General features: G+C 52.7%; 1 protein-coding gene across 1 annotated transcript in view; it reads left to right on the top strand.

Annotated features, from left to right (window-relative positions):
* The window catches only part of PLXND1 (plexin D1), an 83,826-nt gene that overhangs the window by 24,759 nt on the left and 40,429 nt on the right, over positions 1-18,638 (top strand). Inside the window, exons 4-14 of the mRNA XM_055707346.1 lie at positions 752-852; positions 1,487-1,616; positions 2,945-3,119; positions 4,603-4,711; positions 5,658-5,760; positions 10,679-10,783; positions 12,643-12,732; positions 13,611-13,704; positions 16,163-16,326; positions 18,050-18,201; positions 18,496-18,595. Of these exons, the coding sequence (XP_055563321.1) occupies positions 752-852; positions 1,487-1,616; positions 2,945-3,119; positions 4,603-4,711; positions 5,658-5,760; positions 10,679-10,783; positions 12,643-12,732; positions 13,611-13,704; positions 16,163-16,326; positions 18,050-18,201; positions 18,496-18,595 (1,323 nt within the window). The remainder of the gene's footprint in view (positions 1-751; positions 853-1,486; positions 1,617-2,944; positions 3,120-4,602; positions 4,712-5,657; positions 5,761-10,678; positions 10,784-12,642; positions 12,733-13,610; positions 13,705-16,162; positions 16,327-18,049; positions 18,202-18,495; positions 18,596-18,638) is intronic.

Here is an 18,638-nt window from a genome sequence, read left to right as displayed (position 1 = left end):
GTACCAAACGACTCAGCTTTCCTTCCCAAATGTTTAGAGATTGACAGAGGCAAAAGCACAAACTGACACATGCTTTCCCTCCAACTGCTCCCGCTGAGCAAGTCCCCAGAGGTACTTTGATTTCTTTACAAATCAAGGTTTCCAGAGAGGTGTTGCTTTCTGGTAATTTTGTAAATACCCAGATAGCCTTCAGCACTCTCTAGAAAGGAGCTTTCTGCAGGTCTGAGTGAGAGCTTTTCACAGGGAGGGGCTAAGCTGTGAAACCATCTCCATCTGATGCATCGGAAAGGTGTGGTGTTGCTCTCCGTAGCCTGGCCATCACACATCTATTGCCAAGGTGCCGGCTGAAAAGGAGCAGCTCAGCTCGGTGCTGCTGCACACCCCATGGGGCAACTGCACCAGCGGCAGCACGCCCCATCCCTTGGGTGTCCTTACCTGCCCTGGGGCACACAGCCCTCAGGCTGGGATGGGCTTTTCTGGGGGCACCAGCAGGGCAGCAGGCAGCTGCCTGCGCTGGTCCCTATGCAGCGGGTTGTACACAGAGTGCCAGCCTCTGAGCGGTGTGCGTAGGGGGTGACAGTGCCAGGGTCGTCTGTTCTGTAAGGTTCGGTCCAGACTATCGGGTACAGCAGCCCAAAACTGTGGTGTCTTGTTCCTGGCTACGTATGGCCACGGCGGCACAACCCGCTCAAGTTGAGTGTTTCTGTGGTGGTGTAAAACATTTGGAAGCAGTTGTGCTGTTGTCATGCAGATGATGCGGGTGAAGGTGGCTGCCTGCAACCAGTACTTGACGTGCATGGAGTGCTTGGCCGCCGCTGATGCTTACTGCGGGTGGTGCACGATGGAGACCAGGTAGGACTGGTTGCGTCCCGGTGCGCTTTGGTGTGTTCTTATTTCTGCTGCCTTTTATATTTCCGTACAGTTGCACTACCATTAGTTGTTGCCCATCCCTTACGAAACACGTCCTTTTAAAAACAATCACATCTGGTCTCAAATGGTTGGGATGCTTTTCAGAGCCAGGATTTAACTGTAGGTGCATTGTTATGCTGCAGTCAGCTGCCAGTGCAAAGTCTATCTTGCAGGCATCCACCATGGGACTGAGAGCCAATACCCTGCTAGAGAGTGTCTTTTGCCCTTGCAATTATAATATATGAGTAGGAGACAACACTCAAGAAGGGATTTACAGAATTAGACTCTGCATTTACAAATTGAAGAAGCTGGACAAAATGTCACCTTCTGCTCTTCAGTTCTGGGTTCAGCCCGGCCTGCTTTCGCCTCCCCTGAATCACGGTGCTCTGTTGGTGCTGGTGGGAGTATATGCTCTTATCGTGGCAACGAGACACTAAATATAGCAGCAAAGTTTAAGGCTTAGCTGCATGGAAGTAGGCACAGGATTTTCTCGTGACCTTCCCTCACAAGGAAGTCAACGTTTTTATCACCCGTTTTAAAAATAATCAACTGCGAATTGTCCCCCTGTTTGTTGCAGGTGTTCTCTGCAGCATGAGTGCACAAACTTCACAGGGGCCAACTTCTGGGCAAGTGCAAGTGAAGGAGTGCAGCAGTGCCCTTCCATGACCATCTTGGAGCCCGAGATTAATATCGACAAAGAGAACCCGGTGTGTTTGACTTGAATACCAAATTAATCACATGCAGCATCCTGCAGAGTCATTACCTGTTCTCAGGGCTGATAAATGTCCGTGCTCCTGTAGCACAGCAGCACGGCTCCATGCAGCTTGGATATGGGTCGTGGGGATGCTGAGCTCTGTTGTATGCTACCAGCTCAGGCCGAGGCTCTCAAAAGCACCTGGAGGTGACCTCCTGCGCCTCGATGCCCTGGAAGCCAGCAGGACCCCAGCTGCTGAGCCTGTAGGTGAACAGGACTTCTGAAGCTGCTACACTAAACATGCTGGAGAGATCTGCAAAATTTCAAAATACAGAAGATCAGCTGCAGACAGCTGAATCAACTCGTTTTCCAGATTTCTATTGTTGCTATATTTAACAGTAGTTTAATTATATTTTCAATGTTTTCATCAAAATATTTTTTGTTTAAAGACAGACCCTCTCGCAATGGCAAAAATCTGTCTGTGCCACCAGCCCTAACATGGGGAAATCGCTCGTAAACATGCGCTGGTTGGGGCAGAGCATGGAGCGAGGCCGGCGAGAGGGGTCCCACAGGACCCTAGCACTGGTCTGGCTCCATTTCTGCCGTGCAGGAGCAGTGGGCTGGGGTCCCCAGGGAGTCACCCCGCTAATGGTGGGGGAAGCCAGCCGAGCACATGGGCTGTGTGTTTTCCTGAGTCACCCTCCTCAAAAGCGTTCCCTTTCTGCAAAACTTCCCGTCCCTTCCCCTCGGAGGCTGACGGCAAAAAGCAGCCCCTGCAGCCGGCTCGGCCCTGGTGTGCCAGCGGAGGATGCTGGCTGGCGACCGGCTCCCCACAGTCCTCCCAGCAGGCTCCTGCCAGCTCCACACCTCCCATCACCAGTACCTGTCACACGCTGGTGCAAGCTGGGAGGTTCTGGCACTCAGAAGCGGGGGTTAATTTTGTTCTGCTCTTCCTCCTCCTCCCTCCCCAGAGCTTTGGGGGGCAGGGGTTGGGGACAGACAGGGCTTGTGCAGGCAGTGTGGGTCCAGGACAGCCTGGGCAGCTGGGGAGGGCTTAGCCTTTGCCTCCTGCTTCCTCTGAGTGCTCTCCCAGGGAAGCCCTGGCTGGGCTTTCATGCCAGCTGCAGTTGGAGTTCGTGGTGACAGAGCTCTCCCTCCTGAAGCAAGGTTTTGCGCACAGATGGCTTTTAGAGTTCAAAGTGCATAAAGTGAAAGAAAACGCCTGTCTTATCTGTGAACTTGTTTTGGAGTCACTTGCCTAGGAAAAACTTGTAAAACATTGACAATTTCTAAATAGAATTTTCTGTGATAATAACCGATTTACTTTTTTGTCTAATATAGGCCCTGATAATACAAATAAATGGGACTATCCCAAACCTGAATGGAACAAATATTTCATGTGACTATGGAAATGATATCCACACGGTAGCCAGAGTTGCTGGAGATTATGTAAACCAATTTATTTATTGTGGTTTACTTCCACGTGAGAAATATCCAGCATTTCCAGATGACCAAGGTATGTAGAGGAAAACAAGCTGGGCTCATTCTAACTGCTTTTGTGGGCATAATTTTTCATAAGCTTTTTTTGTTTTTCCAGTAGTATGTGCAGATAACGCATACAGGAATAAAAAGACCCAAGCTGCTTCTGTTTTATAGGGCATATGACTTTAAAGCGTAGGAGTTCCACCATCTTAATGTGAATCGACAGTATTTCAAGTCTATCAATTTTTGTTTTAAACATCAGAATTTACAAGCCAGTTCATGTACTTATTTTATTTTGATTTATCTGGTTAGAGCTTCTGCTTTAGACATAGCAAGCACAAAAAGAAAAATATTTTAGCCCTGGAGGAATAATGTTGCTACTTATATTGATATTTTCAATTGCTTTTTTTTAAAAAGATGTGCTACTTTTCAGGAGGAGCTCTGGAAGAAGAGCAAGTGCATACCTGAAGTCAGCTTAGAAGCTCTTCATCCCATTTATGCGATCAAAAGCCAGGCCGAGGTGTTCTCGTATCCCCCTGTTTTCAGATGGCACCAGGCAGGGCGCCAATCCCCAGGCTCCACAGAGCTGCGTTCCGGAGGGGACAAGCGCCTGCAGATCTGCTGGAAGTCAGCCGAGCCTTGACGGCCAAGCTGACCAGATCTGATCCTGGCCACTGAGCGGTGGAGATGCCCCATTTTGTAGCTCCTTCTGAAGAGGTCGATGCTTCATTCCAGACTTGAGTGCTTGTTAAATTTTCATCTTTCAAGCCTGGAGTGAATGCTCTATTGAAGATGGCTGACTTCAGTAGGAGAAGAATTAGCCAGTCCTTTTGAAAATCCCACTTTTCATAGGCAAGTTTGTAAAGCTGCATTGTTTTTCTCCGTAGCTATCCAAAGAATGGAGATCATAAACTGTTCTGTATTGTTGGTTATGGCAATGTCCAAATGAATTTCTGGAATCCAGTGCACTGATTTATTGTACATATTCTGAAAGAGGCATTGTCTCTTGTCCCTGGTGCTTATATGGCAGAATTGCAAAGAAAAAAAAAAAGGCAATTCTGGGGGAGGGGGAGTCTGTGTAGTGTATTAAGTCGCCAGAAAAGGGATTTCCACTCTTCTCTGAGAGTTTGTTGTCATGGGGAAAGTGAGTGGGGTTTTAAAACATGATAACTAACATGTTTTAATTACCACATCTTTTTAAAATATCATTTAGCACCAACTGTAAACGAAGATAATAATTAACTGTGCTAATTAACACTTGCACAACACACTGGAATTTTCTGCTGAAAGTCGCAATGTTCTTTTCTGGTGAGGGTGATGTAAAGCGTTGATTTAAGAGGGAAGAGCTGAAAGTCAGAGGGCAAAAGACGAATGGTCCAAGCTCTGAAATGCAGCTTGGAGGAAGCCTTGGAGAAAACAAATCAGATTTAGCCCTTGTTTTCCCAAGGGTCTGTCTTGCCTTCTAAGCGCGAGTGCGAGCAAGGGGCTCTCAATATTCTTTGGCTTGATTCTCTCAGACCACGTGGTTGTCGAAACTGCTCTCCGGGTCAACAGCAAAAACATTATCCGGGCCAATTTCACCATCTACGATTGCAAAAGAACTGGAAACATTTACCCGAAAAGAGCGTAAGTGACCCGGTGTGCAGGCAGCAGGGTGCGGCAGGCAGGGCTGGGGGGCGGGAGGCAGGTGGGGTGGCTGGAAACCGGGGGGTGCATGCATGTGGCCGGAGGGTCCCCCTGCGCAGGCTGATGGGGGGCACAGCATCCCCGCCAGCGGGGTGCGGGGGGCCTGGGCAGGATTTGGCAGGAGCTAGGGGGGTGCGCTGCCAGGGATTTACAAAGGAGGGTCCTTGCGCCGTCTCGAGCCATCTGGACATGTTGGGGTTTTTTTTAAACATGAATAATATTTTTATATGAAGCTTGTTCTGTTAACCCTTACTCAGTGGAGCTGGCCGCTCCAGCAATCCCTGGAGGGGGTCTGTGGGGCGGTGAGGGAGGGGCACACTCCCTCTGCTCTCTTGCCCCTTCCAGCCCTGGGTGGGAGCAGTTGCCTACCCCTCACTAGCACGGTGGGCTGGAGGGGGGCTCTGGTGCCACCCACAGAAATTCATCTGCTTTTCAGGAGCACAGCAGTGGAGCCTGACACAGGGATCCCCATGCCCTGTGCAAACCATGGAGGCAGGTGTGAGCGTGCCTGCCTCCCCGGAGAGAGAGAGATAGGTGGGGGGGGGCGGGGGAAGAGCATTTTGGGGGAAAAGAGTGTTTTTCATTAAGGATGAGAGGGTGACTCCTGGTCTGCTGGGGCCTGGGGCCAGGCACTGGCACCGCAGGTGGTGACACCCCAGAGCTGCTCTTGGAGTGGCACAGGGGAGAATGGGCTCTGCCTGCATCCCCCACCAGCTCGCTGGGAGAGGAGGAGAGGAAAACCCAGCAATTGCCACGGGTTTTTCTGGGCACCGTTGAAGACTGAGCACAATGTGAGAAGATTGATTGCACTGCAGAGGTTTGGCTCCCCTGAGCAGCCTGAAAGCTCGTTTTCTCACCACTCCATTTCTCACCTTTGCAATTTCAGCTGCACCAGCTGCCTCTCGACCAGGTGGAAGTGTCACTGGTGCCCCTCCACCTACACCTGCGTCTCCAACCACTCACAGTGTGATGATGCTCTGCAGATGAAGGTAAAGCCTGTCAAACTTTGCTGCTTCGGGCTACCTTCCCATGTCGTGGTGCTGTGGTTGTTGTTTCCCTTCTCCTGGGGTTGGAGGCAGGTGGCTGGGATTTGGCAGCACTGCCCCAGTGCTTGGCGGGCAGCTCCAAGGGTGGCACTGCTTGGCACCGCTGACGTGCTGCCTGGCCTTGGGGAGTCTCTGCAGCCCAAAATGCAGTGATAAGTGTCTCACTTCCAAAGGCTTTGCAGATGGGGAGCTGGAGGGCCGCCCTGGAGCACTGCTCTGTGTGCGTCATGTTTGCAGCATTCCCCAGCAGCACGAGTGAGCTTGAGGCTGAGGCCAAGCTTAGACCATCTTGCCTTGAGGTCTCCAGGCTGAGCCTCACTTTATTTAGTGACCCTGCGGGGTCTTCAGGCACTGGTGCTCAGCAGGTCTCAGCCGCTCCTCCTGGCAAGCTCTGAGTCTCCTCCACCAGTGGCTGGCACTTGCTGGCCAGGGCTGGTCCCAGGCTGGAGGTGGGGCACCCTCCTCTTCTGGTGTCCAGGAGCTTGCAGGGCAGATGAGCTGCAGCTGTGCCATGCCATGCTGCACCATGCCGTGCTGCGCCCAGAGGCATGCGTGTGTGAGGAGGGTGGCAGCCTGGCTAAAGCATTCGGCTGTCCCGGTGCCCTCAGCAGGTTCTATCCCTTGGCTCTTCACCACCTCTCATGTCTGGAGCAATGCCGCTGCCTCTCCACATCCTGGGACGCCTGGGTTTGAGTAATACAATAAATACAGCAATACTTTACAATTCATTTAGCTTTGGCTAGGCTGTTGCAGTATGTTAATAATTTGCTGGAGCACTGCTGGTGGTGCTTGTCAAAAGGAGAAAATAGCCCCTTTCCAAATTATAGCTTTAATAACCCAGAGGCTCAGTGTGTTCCTGCTTCTGAAATTTAAATTGAAGTTAATTTAAATAAAATTGGCTTTTTAGCAATCAATCTGCCATATTTCCAAGCCAAGCTTTTACACTGTAGATTGAATATCCCTTTAGCACGGGTGCTCTGCTCTCATCTCAGCTCTTCCAGCGTTACCCATGCTTATTGCCGGCAGGAGTCGGTCCCTGTGTCAGACATCCCACCCTCACCCCCTGGGCTGACCCCAGGCTGGCCCTGCCATCTGCTCCCCTCCAGCAGGGAGGAGGTGGGTGGCTGCAAGCGCAGGGGACAGGGATGGAGATGGGGCCACCACACCACAGCTCCATGCGGTCATGTCTGGTGTAAAACCCCAGGAAACGTTTCCCGTCCCTGCTGGGTGGCAGCTGGGCAAGGGCTCCTGGCAGTGTAAGACAGTGCTGGTCAGTCCTCTGGCTTGTGAAGCGTGTCTGGATCGGTTGTGCTTCCCTTGGTGCACACAGGCAGCTCGAACCAGGCGGCGTGAGGAAGCACCCTCCACTTTGTCAACTTCCCAGGATTCAGAAAATATCTGGAGTTTTTCTCTTGCTGTCTGGATGGGTGGAGGGCACGGGAAAGCCATCACCGATGGCTGCTCCTGGTGTGGCACCCACGTGCTGGGTTGCCGCTCAGGGCTGGGGCACTGCCTGCCTGCAGCACTGGGTGATGTCAGGGCTGTGGGGATGGCTGGGGACCGCCACGGATGAGTCCTCAGTCAGTGTTTTTAGTCATGGCTGGTAGGCGTTCTGTTTCTCATTAAATGTAGAGGAAGAGCTTGGGCTGCGAGAGGACTTCTGAAGAAGGTTCTGCATTACTGAATTGACTTTTTCCTTGACAAAGCGCCGTGTAGCTTGTGACTTAGCTGGCAAACACAAAAGTTGCCTGAGATAATTTGTGTCCTTTGGCTCAAGTGTAGCTGCTGCTTGAAAGGCAGGGGAAGAGCAGTTACTCGGCGGAGCAGGGAGCCTTGTGTTATCCTGGCTCAGCCCAGGTGTCCCTCCCAGCCTGCATCTGGGGAGATGCCAGGGAGTGTTTGAGCACCAGGTCGTGCCGAGTCTGGCTGCTCCCTCATTCCCTGTCCCTGACCCCCCCCCCCCCCCCCCCCCAGGGCTGCTGGAGGGGGGACAAGCCATGAAACTGAGGTTGTGGGGGTAAGACCCTGCTACAGTGCCTGTGCTGATGGTGGGAGAGCACCAGGCTTCTCGCATGGAGCCTCCTGGGGCCAGACCCAAGCAATGCCTTGTAAACCCAAACCCGAGGTGGTGCTGCTGACCAGTGATGCCTGCCACGGCGCTGGAGTTGCTGTGGGACCTGGCATGCCAGCCGTTGGGTCTCACGGGTCTGCATGGGATGTCCCAGGGCACAGGAGCAAGCGGTGAGCAAGGTGAGGGTGGCAGTTGTGGCACAGCAAACAGGGAGCAGTCCGAGCCAGGAGTGCAGGGACCACGTACCTGCCATGGTCCCTCTGAGCTGGTAGGGCATCCCTGCCCTGTCTGAGCTTGCTCTTTCCCTGGCGTGCCTGCTGGCACCCAGCACCTGTGCAGCCACGCAACCAAACCCAGCAGAGACATTGTTCTGCTCCTAGGCACCAGTGCCGCTGTGGACGGGGAACACACAGGTGCTGGGGCAGCTGGACCCTGGCAGCCCAGCGTCTGATCTGCCTCCATGGCCACAGGGACCGTGCGGGACAGCATGGCACTTGGGTGCTTGTGTGTCGTCACTGGGAACAGCTGCTCTTCTGCCTGGAGAGAGGAAATTAGGGTTGTGGACACGGGTCTTGAGAAGCCTCGCCTACCTGTTAGGGAGAGCTGCACCCACTCTTCCCACTCTGCTCCCATTGCCTCAAGCAGACAGCAAGTCCTCTGGCAGGGATAACTGTGCTTATCCTTCCTTAACGGTAACCATGCCTGTCCTTGCTTTCTTGCCTCTGATCTCTTACTCCAGAGGTGAAGTTCTGTTGGCTGCTGGGCCTGGTTTGGTCACATTTCCATTTTATCTCTGTCTTCCTTAGCTCTTCCCGCTGATTTCAGCGAGCAACCTGCAGGACGAGGTGCTCTGTAGCTCTGGAAACATGATGTCTCATCCTACACCCTGAGTTTTCAGTAAACAAACAATTGCTGGCATGGCTGCACCTGAAAACTGGTCCACTGGGAAGCCAGCATCATACTGGCTTCATCCGCAGCATTTTAAACATTCAGACCCTTTGCCCTGATGCGGACGTGAATGATACAATCAGCTGGAAATCTCTATTTCTAGCTGCTGATGAACAGCAGGAGAAGGGGCTGCAAGACGACAAGTTAATCAGTCCTCTAAAGTGTATTTATCTAGCAAGCTATGCCAGCTGCTGTGACATGCAAGGACGCACCAGGCCATAGGAGCTTTTGCATGAATTTTCAGTTGTAGCCCTGCTGGTTTTATTTTAACTCTTTTGAGTCACCTAGAAGAGGCTTGGGACTGAAATCTCTCTCCAGTGCTTTGCTTTGTTGTTTTACTTCTCTTATCATGTGCATCTCTGTTATTTAATCCCCTTGTTTAGGCAGCACCAACTGTGCTTGGTTAAGATGAGTGTCCTGATAACAATGAAGCGTGTTTTCCACAGTCAAACAGACACTTCCAGATAGTTCCCTGACCACTAGCTAGGTCTGGGGAAGGCAAGAAATACACCTTATGCTCACTGCATGTACAGCACCAAGGATGTGTCCTGCCAGGCGTCTCAGCTCTAGGAGGGCAGGCTCTACCTCTCATCAGCGCAGCAGCAGCATTGTCATCAGTGGAGTCACAGTGGGGTAACCCTTAATGCAAGTGAGAAGGAAATCTTGCCTGCTGCAAATTATTCTGCATAATGGACCAAATATTTTGTTGTCTTTTACCCCAATGGCTCCACTGTCAAAGGCATTAATCTGGATGTACCCTGGGGCAACGGAGAATCTGGCTTCATTTTTGCTGTAGTTTTGCAGTGTGATTTACATCTCATGAGAGAACAGGATGGGCTTGTCATACAGACTTGAATTCTGAGTCAGCTCCAGTATCTGAGCCATCAATTTAAAGTGAGGACAAAAGCAGAGGGACAGATGACCTTTTAAGATCATTTTTCAGCTTTATTTAGGCCTCTCATTTCAGCTGTCCTACTGCTGCAGTCCCCTTGCTGAAGCCCCCGTAGCTCATTATACCCTCTCCTCTGCGTGCAGACGCATGCACACACAAACCCCTGCACACTTCTGAAATGGCATTGAGCAGGAGGGAGACCGCTGGAAAGCGAAATCTCTGCAGGGGCTTGCAGAAATGCACGTTGAGATGTATGAGACATCAGCTTCCAGCTGGCAGGAGGGGGGACACACGGGCAGATTTGCTGTTGTAGGCTGCAGTGCCTCTTTTCAGTGTCACTACAGCCCCGTCTTCTAAGGTTTAAGTGCATGTAGTGAGGAAGCTGCCCAGAGTGGCAGCTGAGGAGTGTGTATGCATTTGCTTTTTACCTGTGAGTAATCCAGTGCAGGAAGATGAAAGTGCAGGCTTGGCAGCCCCACTGCCCAGGGGCCAGGAGCTGCCGATGTCCCCAAGCTGGCGGTGAAGCCTGGCAGCACAGCGAGAGGGGAATTGCTGCTGTTCCTGCTGTGCTCCTGCCTGTGCCTGGCCATGGCTGCCAGCCCCACTGCTGCCCGCAAGCCCTCCTGGAGACCTGGCCACCACCGTGCTGTGGCAATCTGGCAGCTAGAGGAGGGGTGGATTTTAAGGCAGTGCCACGCTGGGCTGGACTTGAAGCCTTCCTCACAGGGAGGAAAGTTGCACGTGGCATTACCACTCTGCATCATGGTGCCATTTTGATATTTCACTTTCTGGGGTTACAGTGTGATCTGACTTTACAGATGTAGTGAAATTAATCTTAGCAAGGGCCCTGATGTGTCACCTTGCCTCATTGTTGAGGATGCTCAGTGTGCACCCAGCTAATCTCTCTTTTTTTTTTTCTTTTTTTTTTTTTCTTGTTTTGTACCTAACAGAGGAAAATTGACTGTCCACGAATTGTACCTGCCTCTTTGGACCCAATGCCCACGGGAGTATCTCGGGACATCACGATCTCAGTGGCTAATGCGACTTTCTCTAAGGTAAATGAGTTCCTAGAGAGACTGGGAAGGCTCAGATGAGCCTAGGGCCGAGCGTCCTGTGTTGGCTAAGCCACTACTTGGAGTACAGCATGGAAATATGTTTTAACTTAACTTCTGGTTGTCACTGCAGAGCTGTTTTTTTGGTGAAAAAAACTTCTGTGAAATTTTATGGAATGAAAATTGTCATAGGGCAAAAACCAGGAGTGGACATCAAATGGTGCTTTTGGAGATGCGTTGCACGCCAGCAGGAACCAGAGGAATTTGGGGCAGAGAGGCTGGGCACTGGGAAAGTATTGTATTTGTAGTGTACTGGTATTTGTAGAAAGCTGCCCTGTGTCACTTTGGGTCAAGACCTCAGCAGTGCCTGTGGGGCCTGGCTGGCCGTGCCCCTGCCAAGAATACCTGCGCGCTGGCAGCTCCTCTTTTTGCAGGGAAAGGAGAAGGCTGGGAATGCTGTGGAGCTGCCCGGCTTGCTGCACGGGGGGTGCTGCCGGGGTGTCACGCAGGTACCACTTCCACCGGACCTCCTGCCCTTTTGCACGGGGCAGAAGGGAGCTCTCCCCGCCTGGCTGGGGCTGCCACTTCCCGCACCAGCCTGGCTGCTGTGAAGGGGGATGTGCCCTCTGCAATCAGCAAAACAGGACGAGAAACCCTTCTTCCTCTGTGGATGCTGGAGGTGGCTGAAGAGGAAGCAATACCGTGTGTAACCCAATAGGAAATGAAGTCAGCAGGAAAGGGGCCAAGGCACTGTGCTTGCGGGGGCTCCGGCAGTCCGGCTTCCTCCCGCTGCCACCCGCAAGCTGTCCCAGGGCACCAGGCAGGGTTCCTTCCCCTGCTGCCAGAGCTCGGGGCATCAGAGCCGCTGCGTGCCCCGACACCTTCGCTGCTGCGGGGCACTGCCCGGGCATGGGGCGAGGGTTGAGGGGCATGGGCCAGCCCACAGAACAGAAGCTGCCTGGGTGCAGGTGATGCACTGGAGGAAATTCCAGTTTTCCCCTCACAGCCACGTGTGTGTTCACTGAGCCAGCAGCTGCCTGCCAGGAGTCTGGTGCTTTCTTTCATGTCTTTTATCAGATCTGTCAGTTTTCAAAGGATAGTTAGACCTCAGTAGTGGTGGAGCATCAACCTGCTTGGAGATAGGAGTTTTTCCTGCAGGATGGGGGCACAGCAGTAACTCGGGGCAGGATATCATGCTTCTGTTATCAGGAAAGCAGCACAGAAGACCTGCCTTTGAACGTACTCCTGGCTGGGTCCTCATTTGAATTAGATTTGCTCTCTGCAGTTGTTGGGAGGAGGAGAAAGGTGGCTTTGAGCTCGGTTCATGGACTGGTTTGGTCTGATTTGGGTGAGGCAGCTTCGGACCACATTTGCTCTTGGTCTGCATTGCAGCATGAGCTGCAAAACGCCCCCGGTCCCGAGGAAGCCAGGTACCCTGCTGGTAGGGGCTACAAGAGCATAGCCGAGCCAGGCACATCTCCTGGTCTGTGCGTGCCGTGGGTCAGGCACGTCTCCTGGTCTGTGCATGCACCATGTTCCCGACTGCAGGTGGCTGCCCCATGCCTGGTCGTCACACTTCACAGCAGCATGTTGGGCGAGACAGGGACAGGGCTTGGCTCCACATGCGATGCTCAGCCCGCAGCAGTTTTATGTGTAGGTGTGTGGCAGAGCAGGGTTAATGAGGCACAGACCACAGTCCCATTTACAGTGTTGAGTTCTGATCTCCTGTTTGGCTTGAATGCAGTCAGGTGCTGATGGCAGAAAGAAGGTGAGACACTGGTGCCTGCCATATCAGCTGACTGAGCTAGAGAACTGCAGAAACGGTTGTTGCAGCCATCCTACGCTTGTCTTCCCTCTCCCAGGAGACAGCTCTGGAGTGCCATTTTGGGACAGACAGGACGTTTGAAGCCCGGTGGGTGAACTCCTCCGCTGTGGAGTGCGTACACGTGCTGGTGAGTCAGGGGGTAAGGCTGCCAGCCCCTGCTCCCCCTGCAGCATGGTGCAGGTCCGAGGGTGAGAGGGTCTTGCTCCCAACCTCCCACCCAGCAGCTGGGATGCTGCCCCCTCTCCTGCCTGCCTCCCACTTCCAGCTGAAAAAAGTGCAAACTGGGTTCTCCCCTCCAGCAAGAAGCTTTTTGCCTGTGCTGGTAGGGCGTTCACGAGTTGCTCATACTGCGGTGTCTGCTCCGTGGGTGTCTGCAGTGGCTCCAGCCCCTGCTCCACTGGGGTCCGCTGGAGTGTGGGAAGGAGCTGCTTGTTTACCTTTCTAAATGGGAAGAGTTCAGTTCAGGCAAAAAATTTGGCTACCTTTCAGTGTTGCTATTTCTGTAGCTTTTATGCTGAACTAGGAACTGGCCTGAGAAAATGCTCAGGCGCTCGCTGAAGAGCGGTGGGGGCAAACTGCACCTCTGAAATGCAGCAAACGTTTGGGTTTCCACCGATGGGAATACTGTGAGTAGAAGCTGGAGAGGAGCACTTTCCCATCACGTCACCTGCAAAACTGTATTGTAGCCCGGCACTGAAAATGTGCAGACTGGCCAGTCTGTTAGTTTTCCTGTCCACTTCCTCTAAAAATAGCAGCAAGCCAGGGTTCTGCTCTTGCTGCGGTGTGCGCCATGCCCCAGTGCCCTTCGTCGGGACCTCAGCAAAATAATTAAAACAAAAAATGAGCCTTCCCTCTCTTCTCTCTGCTAAAGATGAGACCCTCCTGTACTGAGAAGCAGTGGTCAGAGAAGTCTCACGAGGAATGTTAATCCATGTAAGTCTGTGTATGGAACCTTGTATTTTACTACATTTCCTAAGCTTTTGTTTATTTGTTTTTTGTGTGCAGCTCCACACATCAGAAAAAAGCCATCTCTTCCCAGTGAACCTTCAGCTGAAGGACAGACCAGACAGATTTATCGACAGCCCAGAGATGATGACAGGTCTGAGTTGAAAATATTTTTATTCTGCTCTCATCTGGTCAGCTTGAATGACTCTCAAATGCTGGCAAAGTTTATGGGTTCAGGAGAGACACCATGGCTCAGGCGGGCACAGCTTGGTTCCTTCCCTTGGGCACACGCAAAAACCGTGTTTCCACGGAGTGGCAGCCGTGTGAACATGTGCCCAGGGACCAGGCGGGTGCCTGCAAACATCCATCCCCTTAGACTCAGGGAAAGGCAAGCTCTGTCCTTGAGCACAGGCAGCGGCTGAGGTCTTGCCTGCCCCGGGACGGGGCATGGCAGTGCTCTGGGTCACTGCAGAGATGTGGGGCATTCCTCGGGTGGGGGTGGGTGGGTGGGGGGAGATAAGGGATGGGGGTGGGCTCTGCCCTGCCCTCTTACAGGAGTGTGGCATCAAGGTTCAGCATGCTGTAAACATTGAGTCCTTTCTTTTTTTCTTTCTCCTGTGCTGAGAAGGAATAAAATGTGTAAACACATTTCACCCTTGGCCTGCTCTCTGTCTCTGGGAAGAATGCTCGGATTCCCAAAAAAAGCCCTTGCTACATCAGCAGACTAAGGCAGGCAGGCAAAGAGTCAGATTAGGAGTGCACTCAGACAAGGCATTTAGATAGGACAAGCCCAAGCAGTCAGCCAAGAGAGCCGGTGTTTGCACAGCAGCCGCCTCTCCCTGCCTGGCCGGAGCTCCATGGTTGCACCCGGCCATGTGCCCTCGCAGGGGTCAGCAGGTCTGGGCTCTCCTCCCTCTCGGTAGGGTCAGCAGTTGTAGTAGAAGGAATGGAAGGAACTGATTCACCCTAGATACAAATGAGAACTGGATGCCTGAAGTGATATTTTTCTTTGGAGGCAGAGAAACATTAACACTATCAGACCCAGGATAAAAAGGTTTCCCCACAGTAAATCCCAGTGTATAAAGGAGGCTTATCTTGCAAAGCATTCCATATTGGTGAAATAACCTTTGAAACACCAGCACGGGTAGGCATGAGGCATGACTCCCTTGCAGAAAGAAGAGAGCATCGATATTTGTGAGATACAGAGGTGACCCGGAGGAGAGGGGTGGGAGGTCTGAGCTCAGACTATTTTGATGTGCAAGAGAAGGCTCTTAGTTCTCAGCGTGGGTGGTGCTGGGAGCAGGAATGACAGCGGAAAGACCGTGGTGGAATGCCCCCTCCTCCTGCGTGGAGGATCTCGCTTACACAGACTGTGTGCGTCGATCTGAATTTGCCAGAATATTTGGAGTTCCCGCGGGACCCTTAGACTGCTCTGGCTCCTCCTCGCCTTGATCAGATCGGTGCAAGTTAAATTGGAGAGGCTGACTTGCAAGCAGAGAGAGAGATCTGCCTGGCCAATTATAAATCTGTGCATCTTTTATACTGTCTTTAATGGAATTGCTGTTATTAGTGTTCATTATTTCCATGTTTATTAGCTTTTATTGTAAACTGCATTTTGGTAGTCTGCTGAAAAAAATCCCAGCTCTTTGCTGTTGAGTGGAAAACCAACCAGTGTAACTCACTGGGTGGACTCAACACGAGGTAAAGTAAGCTCATTTTTTGGTGGATAATGGGGGACTGCCCCCCCCCCCCCCCCCTCCCACCCCATGCTGATGATGTTTCCTTAGCACAGGCACAGGCAGACTGCTGAAGGCTGGGGGATTCATTAGTTGCTTATGAAGCACCATGAGATCGTTCCATGAACAGAAGTGCAAAATGTGACTGTTTCTTTGTTTTATGTTCTCCTGCAGTCTCCTCTGGGGAAAAGGGTGTGAAAGCAATGTTTCCTGAGTGTTTCTGGCTGTTTATCTCAGCGGATACCCACACTCTAGCAGCAGGAGTCTTTAGGCTGGAGAGGAAATGTAACCTAGGGCACCAGCTAATGAAGAGGTGAAAGCGGTGTAGGAGAAAGATGTGGAAGCTGAGCTGAGCAGATCTGAAGGGAAAAGTCAACGAAAGGGGCCTGTGGTCACCCGGGGGAAGGAAAGGAACTGTAAACACTGTACAAAGCACTGTAACCATCCGATTTTTGTCAGTGTGTGGAGGCAATGTGATTGCTTTGCTAACAGGATGGAGCCAGCTTTGCCAAGCAGCTTCCCGTGTGGATGCTGAGAGTTGGAAACATGTAGCATAAATCGACAAAAGGTTCCGAGTTTGAGTGTTGTTTGTGTTTAGAGGGGAAGAAAAAGGAAAAGAAAGTGCTAAATTACATTGCAGTGAGAACAAGCACCTAGTCCTTCTGGGAAATCTTTGGGATGGCAGCCAAGCGCTCCCTTATTTTGCTGTATGTGCAAGATGCTCTGCTCATCCACTGGATTTCAGATGTTCCTTGGATTAATATAGCCGGGGAGGGGGTGGTGGGGGGTGGTGGGGGCTGTTTACCTCACGCTAAGCAAAGCTGTGAAAGTCTCAGGCCCAGGAGCTCACATTTTCTGTTGTCTCTGGTGGTTTAGTGGAGGTGTACAACTGTGCGACTGGGAGTGCTGACTGTTCTCAGTGCCTGGGGAGGGAGGACCTGGGGCACCGCTGCATCTGGAGTGAGAGCAGCTCCAGCTGCAGGCTGCACAGTGAGCCCCCACAGGTCTCGGATGTCTGCCCAGCACCAGAGATTAAGAAGGTAAGACCCAAATGCAACGTGGAGGGCACGCATGGTGTGGCAGGGAGCAGAGGGCCAAAAGCCGCTGCCTTCTCCCCAGCTGGGGGCAAAGGAGGAACCATGCTTTGCCCCTGGCATAGGACAGGGTCAAGACCAGCACTGAATTATTCACTGGGTTTCTGTGGTGTTGAGTCACCTGATGCCAAGGACATTTTGCTGGTGACAAGATTCAGTCTTCATCATGTTAGTTGGAAAAACAACAGCAGCACGATCAAAATGTCCCAGAGTTCCTGGGATTGGTAAAAGCGAGAAAGATTTGCAGGGTCGGCTGAAGGATTCTTATCAGGAATAGCGTTTAATGGAGCATAGCTGAAATGTGAATGTGAGCCCTATCTCCAGGCACATGTGCTCTGCAGTTCTGCTGAGATTAATTGTGGCAGAGGGACCTTTTGGCATTTACGCATTTTGAAATGAGATTTATTTAAATTGTAGTTGAATGAATGTTTGTTGGGGGTATTTGGATCTGGGGTTCTGTCTAGAGGTGTGCGTCCCTGACAAGTAGCAAAGAAAGTATATAGAACAAACCTTAAAATGAGCTCCCTAGGAAAGGAGAAGCTAGAGAGGCAAAACAGCTGATGTCAACATCAAAACCAGCAAGGATGTGGGATTTCTGTACTTAGGGAGGCATGTAGCGATAGCTGCTTGAAATTTGGGTGCTGTAACTGCATGAAGGGACTGCAGGATCCCCATCGCCTGCCTCTTCCCTCTCGTCACTGTGGCAGAGGGGAGCTCCCCCCGAGCCTGTCCTTCCCCAGCACACGTCAAGTGTTATCAGCACCTCGCCAGAAAATAATGGAAGGAAACTACAGTTCAGGTTGCAGAGCGTCACAGGGCTCTGTCGCTATTTCCTTCGCAAATAGTAGCTGGTAAATCCAAATCCTCTGGAGTCATGCAAGCAGACAAGCCTGCACAGAGCCCTCCGGCGGGGGAGGGGCAACAGCAGGTGAAAGTGGGTGCTGGGTCCTGGCCAGCCCTGGCCAGCTGGTGCCAGTAGGCACATTGTGCTGGCTTTGCGTGCCATTGCCTCGGCAAAGGGCAGAGAGCCGTTTCTGAATTGGAGGAGTTTTCTCACCAGGTGAATGATGCAGTTGCCCTGTCTGGGGAAGCCCCTCGCGTGGTGGAATGGCATCACGCCCAGCACCTCGTCCCCTTACAGTGGTGGGGTCAGCAGCTGCCAGGTGAAGAACCAGTGGCATGGGAGATGGGTGGGGAGCAGCCTTGTCCCACGGGGCTGGACTCATCCTGTGCGTGTCTTGGCCACGCTCCACGCATCAGGACACTTCCTGTCTCGTTTTTGTCATGAAGGGTCCTGCTGTGTTCAGGACAGCTTGAAAATGTGGTGGCAGGACTCTCTCCTCCCAGTACACTAGCATCCCTCCTCTGGGCTTGTCCCTACCCCAATGCCATTCAAATCTGTGGTGCGGAAGGAGTGATGGTTCACCCCAGATGTGTTTTCAGCTGGAGTAATCTGTGACCAAACCCAGCACAGAAGTGTGATGTCTTCTTGTTTGCGAAGCTGCAGCAAGGGGAGCGTGGCGGCGGGCACGCTGTGGGGGGAGCAGGAGCACAAGGAGCAATTCTGTTTTCTTCATGGGGGGCCAAGCGGGACATAGACGCAGGCTCAGGGATGGAAGGCAAGAAGCTTCCTGGTGGTCGCCCTCCAACCTTTCCCTCGGTGCCACAGATTGAGCCTCTGCGTGGACCACTGGAGGGGGGCACCCTGCTGACCATCCGTGGGAGGAACCTGGGCCGCCGCTTCAGCGATGTCCTCGATGCCGTCAGGATAGGCAGCGTGCAGTGCGCCCCGCTGCCCAACAGATACGTCGTCTCTGAGGCGTGAGTGTCGGAGGAGCCGGGCAGGGGAAGTCTCTGTCCCCATCCTGTCCCTCCCTGTCCCCATCACTTGCCCCGTTCCTGCCTGCCAGCTTCAGGCTGCCTGGCACCGCACCCAGGTGGGACACGGGTGCCCTCAGCCATGCACGGGGCAGCGGGTGCCCGCGCACAGCAGGTGCCAGGCAGGGCACAGAGGAAGAGGAGGAGGAGGAGGCCATGGTCTCTGCCCCTCTGCTCTGGTGGAGCAGCCCCTCCACCCCCAGCTCCTGCTGCCAACCTCCTCTTTCCCATCCGCAGGATTGTGTGCCAGACTGGAGAGGCGCAGGAGGCATTTTCAGATGTGGTGACGGTTAACGTGAGCCGGGAAGGGAAGTCCAGGGAGCGGTACGCCTACGTGGTGAGTAGCTGCTTGCTGGGCGTTCCATTGGTGACACCTGCAG

Source organism: Falco cherrug, chromosome 4 (genome assembly GCF_023634085.1).
Source record: "Falco cherrug isolate bFalChe1 chromosome 4, bFalChe1.pri, whole genome shotgun sequence".
NCBI lineage: Eukaryota > Metazoa > Chordata > Aves > Falconiformes > Falconidae > Falco > Falco cherrug.
Note: the sequence above shows the minus strand (reverse complement) of the source record. Positions and strands in the feature narration are given on the sequence as shown.